General features: G+C 38.1%; 1 protein-coding gene across 1 annotated transcript; it reads left to right on the plus strand.

The window, feature by feature from the left end:
- Positions 1 to 586: 586 nt before the first annotated feature.
- LOC103986021 (polyadenylate-binding protein 5-like) lies at positions 587 to 7,916 on the plus strand. The gene is made up of 7 exons (XM_009403885.3): positions 587 to 939; positions 2,311 to 3,086; positions 3,174 to 3,251; positions 3,356 to 3,445; positions 4,896 to 5,201; positions 6,565 to 6,789; positions 7,504 to 7,916. The coding sequence occupies exons 1-7, from the start codon at positions 693 to 695 to the stop codon at positions 7,711 to 7,713; spliced, it is 1,932 nt and encodes a 643-aa protein (XP_009402160.2). The 5' UTR covers positions 587 to 692; the 3' UTR covers positions 7,714 to 7,916.
- The last annotated feature ends 1,154 nt before the right edge of the window (positions 7,917 to 9,070 follow it).

Here is a 9,070-nt window from a genome sequence, read left to right on the forward strand (position 1 = left end):
GCATTGTTACGGCCAAGGGGTTCGGAGTTGGTAAGTCGGGTACATCTCACGGTGCGATAACCGCCCCTGTTGCTGTCCATCGTCTCATCACCAACTCGTGACCTTGTTCTGGTCCTCGAACCGGTGACGGCACCGGCGATTTCTATTGATGCGGAAAACAGAAATCGGATCCCCTGAAACGACGGGATCCGTCTTACCCCTCGCGCTTAGTCGGTGGCGTTTTCGTAATTAGATCCGAATACGACACTGTTTAACCGTCACGCTGAACCAAGAAGCCCAACCGCCGGCGAAAGCGCCAAACTTTTGAGTCGACGTCATCGCCGACACGTGCTGAATCCCCCATCGCTTTCCCAGATGGATTGGGATTTCCCACAATCCAACTTCTATTCGGATGAAGGCGTCTTCCAACATCCGACCGTCGGATGATGCCCTGGGTTTCAGTCACCCCGTTTTAATACGAATCGTTTTGGGATCAGGGTTGGACAGGATCCCGACGCTTCGGAGATTCCAATTCCTTCCGGGTTACTATAAAAGACCCTTCGCCTTCCTTTCTACGGCCGCTTCAACCACTTCGAGGTTTCCTCCAAAAAGATCGAGGGGGAGGCCCTAAGAAATCTTGAGGAAAAGGAGCGAAAGCGTGACCCTAGATCGGCTGGTTTCGGCGATCGTCCCAGTGTACTTTTCCGGTGGCAATGGCAAGCACCTCGGCAGCGCTGTCACAGCTCTCACCGCTGCAGATATCGTCGACGCAGGCGCAGGGCGGGGCGTTCGGCAGGGCGTCTCTGTACGTCGGGGACCTTGATCTCGCCGTCAACGAGGGACAGCTGTACGATCTCTTTAGCCAGATCGCGCCGGTGACCTCCGTTAGGGTTTGCAGGGACCAAATCCGCAATGTCTCCCTCGGCTATGCTTATGTAAATTTTCACAGTCTCCAGGACGGTAAGAACCATTCGAATCTCAATTAGTTTTATCATTGATGTTTCGGTTTCTTCCTCTGCTCTTGATAAGGTGTACTGGTCTTTTATGATCGCTGCCTTCATGTGCTGGTTTTTGGAATTGACATTGTGTTTGTCTTCTGCTTTTGGAAATTAATGTTGACGACGATCACTTCATGTCGTGCTATTTGTTGCTCTGTAAAAAGTCTTTTGTTGCTTCAGACTTATGGTTCAGATTTTGATTTTTGAGTTCTTAATTTCTTATTAGGACTCTTATCGTGTACTAGTCACGAATTTACTTAAGATCTATTGGTGTTAATTTGACACTACTGACCGGGTAATATCCATAGAACGGACCAAGTAGCCGAGTATTATATTGATTATATCAAGATGTTGCCTCAACAGAGCAAGTATGACAATTTTGACATGGAAGAATCTTGTGTAGTAATGTGCTAAATTTTGGGGATTGTCTTTTGAAGCCCTGTAATCGATGTTTGTTTATTATGGATCACATAAGATAGTTCAAGTGTCATTGCTTGAATGATCTAGAAGGGTATATGTGTAGTAACCTTTATGATCACTAGTGGATCATGATATCATTTCTTTTGGACAATTTTTTCTAGAAAAGCCTCATACTTTGGGGTCTTCTGAGATCGTATCACTAAAACAAACAGATGTTTTTATTTATTTTGTTTTGTTGTCTTTGTGGTTCAACCTGGCCTCCACCTGCTAATTTTATCAGGCTGATGTAATATATATGAGGGTTGTTAATTAGGTAGTCATCTTTTAGGTTTTGCTTAAATTGCAAGTTTCTTTTCTGGCTATCATTAATGCTACTAGTAATTCTAACTTCTAAGTTCAGTATCATATTACTTTCATAAATTTATATGTGAGTTTTAAGAATAAAACAATGGAAGATAAGGGCAGGTTAAGCTGTAAGCAGTCAATTTGCCCATATGTTTCAAAGGATTATAAATTGTATCCGTAGCAGAGAACCATAGTAAACTGTAAGCAGTAATTTTGCCCTATTTTTTTAGAAGGATTACAGATCGTGCTTGGTTTCTACGTTATAAGTTTCTGATCACTGAAATGTTTTCCTTGTAGTTTTGTGATTGAACTGATGATTCTTTTGAATAATGGCGACAAACAGTTTCATATATTTTTTTTTTCATTTTTAAGTAAATTAAGCAATATGTCATTAAAAGCTTAACTTTCTGAAATAATTTTGATCCCAGTTTATGAGATACAACTTGTAAGTTGTAACAATCAAATTATATTTTTTTGCACAATCTTGCCAATGAATTTAATTGTATGACATAATCCTCAATTTTTTAAACATGAACCATCTGGACCTTATTATTCAAATGCTTTGCAGCTACCCGTGCCCGGGATGTCTTGAATTTCACACCACTAAATGGAAAACTCATAAGGATTATGTTTTCTAATAGAGATCCCAGTATCCGAAAAAATGGAGTTGGTAATGTATTTATTAAAAATCTTGACAAAACAATTGACAACAAGTCACTGCATGATATTTTTGTCGCCTTTGGTACTGTTCTCTCTTGCAAAGTGGCTACTGGTATCACTGGTCAATCAAAAGGATATGGTTTTGTTCAGTTTGAAAATGAAGAGTCTGCTGAGAGAGCTATTAGCCGACTAAATGGAATGTTGATTAATGACAAACCTGTTCATGTTGGTCACTTTGTTCGACGCCAAGAAAGACATCAACCTGAAGGGCCTCCAAAATTCACTAATGTGTATATTAAAAATTTGCCTGAACCTTACACTGATGAGGACTTGAAAAGTTACTTTGGGGTATGTGGCAACATCACAAGTGGAGTTGTCATGAAAGATGTAAATGGAAAGTCTAGGGGATTTGGTTTTGTAAATTTTGAGATGCCGGAAGCTGCTGCTGCTGCAATTGAGAAATTTAATGGAACAGCTTTGTTTGATAAAGTTTTGTATGTTGGGAAAGCTCAGAAAAAGTCTGAAAGGGAAGCTGAATTAAGGGCCAAATATGAACAGGAGCGAAATGGAAGATTGGAAAAACTTCAGGGGCTTAGCTTATATTTGAAGAACCTTGATGATTCTATAAATGATGAGAAACTAAGGGAACTGTTCTCCCCTTTTGGTACCGTAACTTCTTGCAGGGTAAAAAATCTGAACCACTAACCTTCATTTTAGTAAATTTCAGGCAGGTTTTTAAGTCTTTGTATGTAATTCTATGATTCTATCCAGGTTATGCTTGATACCCATGGGCAAAGCAAGGGATCTGGTTTTGTAGCCTTTTCTTCCTTGGATGAAGCTAATCGGGCTGTAAGTAAAGCAACCATGCTTAGGAACTGCTATCCTGTTTTATTTTATGATTTAGACATTCTTGCACTTTTTAAAATGTATATCTAACATGCAATGCCCTTCAGATTAATGGATTGAATGGGAAGATGGTAGGAAAGAAACCATTGTATGTAGGTATATTTCAACGCAGGGAGGAAAGAAGGGCTATGTTGCAGGTATATAATTACTTAGCATTCTAGTACATCAATTATTTGGGAAATTTTCTATATTTTGCAGATTGTTGGCCAATATCTACTTTTTGTTTATTGCTGAGCTCCAATTATTCATGCTTGTTATCAGTGCAGCTTTAACATAAGTACAGTCTTATCAAGCATGTAAGATCTATTACAGTTCTTGAAAATTTTGGTTCTGGCGAGTGGCACTACAGTAATATTTGAAACTTTATGGTTTTTCCTTTATTTTATAATGGCACACTTGTTCCATGATTGGCATACCAGATTGAAATCTGAAGTGTATTCAAGCTAGTGACCCAGAGCATGGGGCCCTCCTGTGAGAGGCTACTTGTTTTTGAATATGCACTTGCTGATATTTCACCTCACCCTCGATGTATTCTGTAATGTCACTGTATTGCACTTGCTATAATTTCTATATACATGCCTATTACACCTTTTGATGTTTAGGAAATTTAACTCATCTTCATATGTTGTATCATTCTTTACCTTTTTTTATGCCTTCATTCTTTTATGTATCTCGATGAGTTTCCAGGCCTCAGAAAAATAAGATCTAATTCTCAGTTTATGAAGGCTGAATAATCGATTGAGTTATTCTGATATCTCATCTGGTCTGTAATGCCTTTGGTGTAGAAATACAATGATAACAAGTCTGGTTCTATGCTGGTTTTGATGTTTAGTTATTTGAACTTTAAAGACAATGTGTTAAGATTAGTATGAAATTGTTAGTTGATATGAAGTTATGGTATAATTTGTCCTGCACATAAATCAGGTTTTGGACTTGGATCTTTGTGGATCAAGCCATAAATTAGGTGTAAGTCAAACATGAATCGTACATCATTCTCCTAAATTAAGTCATTAAGGTACGAAATAAGGGTTCAGATTTACCATATTTTGTAGAGATTAATCACCGGATCTTCAAACATCCTTGAGAAATTAGTCTTGTCTTTCAACAAACTCTTGAATAAGACAATTAAATGGTAGGGAAAAGGTCCATAAAGATAGTTGAGATGAGGGAAAGAAAAGAGAGATAGAGTAAGGGAAAGAGGATTGATGATGGATGGTTTCAAGAATGAAAAGAGGAGTGACAGGAAGGGAAATGGAATAGAACTGTTAGAAGTGAAAAGAGGGCTTGTCACCTCGGAGACCTGGGTCTGTAGGGGGCCTAAGTTTTGTTGGAACCTTGGCAACATCTAGACTGTATGGAATATTGTCGTTCTTGCTTTTTTCCACGTATAAGTGTTTTAGTTTTTTTTTATTTTGAATTTCATTTTTGTATATTTCAATTTTATCTTGATATATGGATTTGGTTGACTCTTATTGGACAAGTGGAGGAATAGTATAAATTCTGTAATTTCATTTTTTCTGTCAATTGTATAGTTTGCGTTTTTACCTGGATTTTGCTTCCGACATGACTCATTAGACTTGTTTGCAGGCTCATTTTGCTCGTCTCAATTCTCCGGGAGCTCTGGCACCTGCCATGCCCACCATGCCTGGATACCATCCTGTTCCATCCAGGCTTGCCCCTCAGCAACTCTATTTTGGACAGGGTGTTTCCAGCCTCATTCCTTCTCAGCCTGCAGGCTACGGATACCAACCGCAACTTATTCCAGGCATTCGCCCAGGTGTTGTTCCAAACTACATGATGCCTTACAGTCCACAAAGGCAAGGGCAGCTTGGACAGAGAACAGGGTCTAGACGAGGAGGTGGGACACCACAGTTAATGCAACAGCAACAACAAGTAAGCTTTCATTCTGGCAAATGTTGTTACTTTTGTTTAAATACATTCACTAATGTTTTTCTCACATATTATATGAACTTGTGACTTAGTACAACTAGTTGGAAATCTCTCAAATGTCTAATTTAATCTTTAATCTTTACATAAGATGCCAGCCGGGCTTCTGGTTTCTTTGAACTTCTTGCAACTTGCTGGTCCACTCTTACTGCTGATGAAAATGTTCAAATCATTAACCAATTTAGATTGATATCCTGATGTTTCTACTCAACATACATGTTCCCTGAGTTATTCATGACTCATTACTCTGTCATTCTGATGTGCTTTGGTTCAGTTTTTCCTTTGAGGTCCTAATATAATAAAATTCTCTTTATTCAGGTTTTTCTTTATACGGCACACTCCCTGTCATTCTGAGGGCGTGCTTTATAATTGTCCCAGAGATCTTTTATACATTTTTTGCTTCAAACCTGGTGCAGAATTCTATTTATATACCACAAATTGGAATAGCATTACACTTCTATATTTTCAGAGCCCAACTCACACCAATCTGCTAATACTTGCTGAGTGAATTGAGGGAAACAATTGCCATTGCATATTTCATTTAATTGATCTCATACTTGAATCTTCTAAAATTATTATTTATGAAGTTAAAGTGCAAGCAATTTGTGAAGTCATTTGATCATCAGGTTCTCACTTATGATTTATCTTCTAAAATTATTATTTATGAAGTTAAAGTGCATGCAATTTGTGAAGTCCTTTGATCATCAGGTTCTCACTTATGATTTATCTTCTAAAATTATTATTTATGAAGTTAAAGTGCATGCAATTTGTGAAGTCCTTTGATCATCAGGTTCTCACTTATGATTTTACGCCTAGCTTAACATTAGTATAATGTGTACTTTCTGGTTCAAAAAGTTTGTCATTTCTTAGGATCTTAGTTAAAATTCCTAAGCCTAACTCGATTAGCATTGTTATTCTTTCTGGTTCAAAAAGTTTGTTGTTTCTTAGGATCTTAGTTAAAATTTCTAAGCCTAACTCGATTAGCATTATTATTCTTTCTGGTTCAGAAAGTTGTAGTCATTTCTTTGTATTTTTGATATAATTCACCAAGAATGCTTGTATTGTTGAATGATCACAAAGTTTTGTTTAGAGCTCCATAATTCTATAATCTTTCTGGTACCATTGGTACTTATTTCATTTTGCAACAGATGTTTTATTACTTGATTTCTTTTAGAGTTATCTTGCTAATGTTATGCTTATTGTCTACAAACGGAACCAATATTTATCATCACCAAAATGGCACTATCTTTCTTTGTTGATGAAGCTTCTTTTTACTGCATTGTCATGACCTGTGACTGTTCATGTTCAGATAATTCAGCAGAATGCTAATCAAGGCTTTAGATACATGCAAAATTCTCGAAATGGGGTTGACCCGATGATGTCGCCTCAGGGTCTGATGGGTTCGATGATGCCCATGCCACTTGATGCAAGTGGTATTCATATCACTTCAGTGGACGCAGTACATCCTTCTCCAATTCCAATTATGACTCTTGCCTCTGCTTTAGCTTCTGAATCTCCTGAGCGTCAAAGACTGGTAAGAATGTTTTGATTGGCAAACATGCTGCTAGATGTTAAGCTTTCAGCAACATAGTATGACAATGCATCAGTTAATTTTGGGTGAGGTCAAATGTCATTTCTACGTCTGTAGTCAGGATGACTGCTACTTTTATCATAATCATTATATTGCTAATTCTTTGATGATACCTTGGCATTAGTTTGGGCATGCAATGTAATCATGCAGGCACCTCAAGATATCCTTTTCCTCTCTTTGAACATTTTGCTTTACCTTCCATCCATCTTTTGTTGCTATTTTCTTTTGATTTCAGAGTTATGTTTTGATCAACAATGAAATAAATTGGTTCTAGAGTCATGTGCCATATAGATCTTAATGTTCAATATGGATGTACCTTGGTTACTATATATAGTGTCATATCATGCCACATGCAAAAGCACTAGTTGACCTAATTAATTATGCAGGGAGTCTATAGAAACCCTTGACCACACATTGAACTTATATGATAGTTTGCTTCACAGATTCTTCTATGTAGTATTTGCACCTAATCCTTTTCGAGTATTACTGGATTTCAATGCCTCCATTCACTTCTTCAGTTTTCCAATTAATAGCTCTCTTCCGACCTCTGAATAATTATTCTTGTACCCAAGGAATAATTTTACTGTTGCTGTGGTTAATCTATCAAGTGCTAAGTTGATAGATTGGTGGTGCTGATCTCTGGAATTTGTCCTTAAGATGCTAGGAGAGCAACTATACCCCCTTGTGGAACGAATAGAACAGGAGCAAGCTGGCAAAGTGACCGGGATGCTGCTTGAGATGGATCAAACTGAGGTGCTACATCTTATTGAATCTCCAGATGCACTTAAGAAAAAGGTGGTGGAAGCCATGGAAGTCTTACGCTTAGCGCATGCTACTGGTCCAAATGCTCTTGATCAAATCGACTAGGTAACCTAAATTAACATTTATTTCACCATAATTGTGTGATTGAGATATTTCATACCGTTCTTGGCTCCACATTTGAACCTGGATTGTCATTTTTCCGTTTTTGGGATATTTGGCATGATCGAGGAAAGAGAGTTTATGTACCTAACGGATATTTTTCTGGATTTTTTACTTTTGGACAAAAGTGGCCTACAGGGTTTTAGGTTTTAGGAATTATTTGTTTATAATAATGCTAGTACTTTTAAATGATTCTACATTGGCCATTGGAATGATTCATTGTTTATTGGTATTGGTATTGGACTTGCTGAAGCATGTTTAAGATCAACAGACTTCATTTCCCAATCACATGCGAAGGTCATCCTGCCAGTGGCATATGCAAAGAGTGTGTGCGTGTGTGTGTGTGTGTGTGTGAGAGAGAGAGAGAGAGAGAGAGAGAGAGAGAGGATGATGAGATGATAAGTGGAAGGAAAAACAAACAAGAAAAGAAAGTGAAATTTTAAAATAAAATGCTACATGTTTCGTATTATATTTCTTAAATCTATGGTCCAGTTATTTAGTTATTTCTACAAGAAAAGGAAGAGGTTGTGAACATTAGCAAGATATATTTTTTAGCTACAAAAGCCAGACTATTCAAGTCCCATGCTTTGCAAAAAGTCATGTTGAGCACTTTGCATGCTTTCTCTAATACATGAAGAGATGTTTCAATCATGAAGGCCGTATTAGACACTTTAATTGATTAGGTCACACCATGTGCTCGGAGGTACTTCGGTTGTGATCTTGCGTCTTCCTCCATGGCAGCCTCACCATGCCTTGGATGCTCCTCTGTGGTGATCTTGTGTCTTCCTCCTCCATCGTGTAATCGACTTGGTGCAAGTAAGGCAATCTGCTTGGATCGTGCAATGATCGGCTTTATTAGATGCAGTGGCGTTGATGGCATGATCAACATGAGGGTGCAGTGGACTCGAGAAAAGGGGGTTACAGTAATGTGAGAACATAATCAACTTGAGAATGAATGGTCGACTTGAAGGCACAACCAAAATAAGGACATGGCTGACTGCCTTGAAAGCACGACCAACATGAAGAAATGGCCAGCATAGAAGAACACAATCAGTGTGAAATACGACTGACATGAGGATGTGACTGTCTTGATAACACGAACGATCAACTTGAAGATGCAATTGACTTGAGTCAGACATGTCCAATGTGATCAAGTTATGACCCAACATAGAACACAACCAATTGAAAATACGACTGACATTACGCTGTGACTACCGTGGTATCAAGAACAAGTCAGATGCGAATGACTGACATGTCCAATGTGATCATGGCCGATCTAACGATGTGATTGACTACATCATAT

This window comes from Musa acuminata, chromosome BXJ3-5 (assembly GCF_036884655.1).
Source record: "Musa acuminata AAA Group cultivar baxijiao chromosome BXJ3-5, Cavendish_Baxijiao_AAA, whole genome shotgun sequence".
Taxonomy (NCBI): domain Eukaryota; kingdom Viridiplantae; phylum Streptophyta; class Magnoliopsida; order Zingiberales; family Musaceae; genus Musa; species Musa acuminata.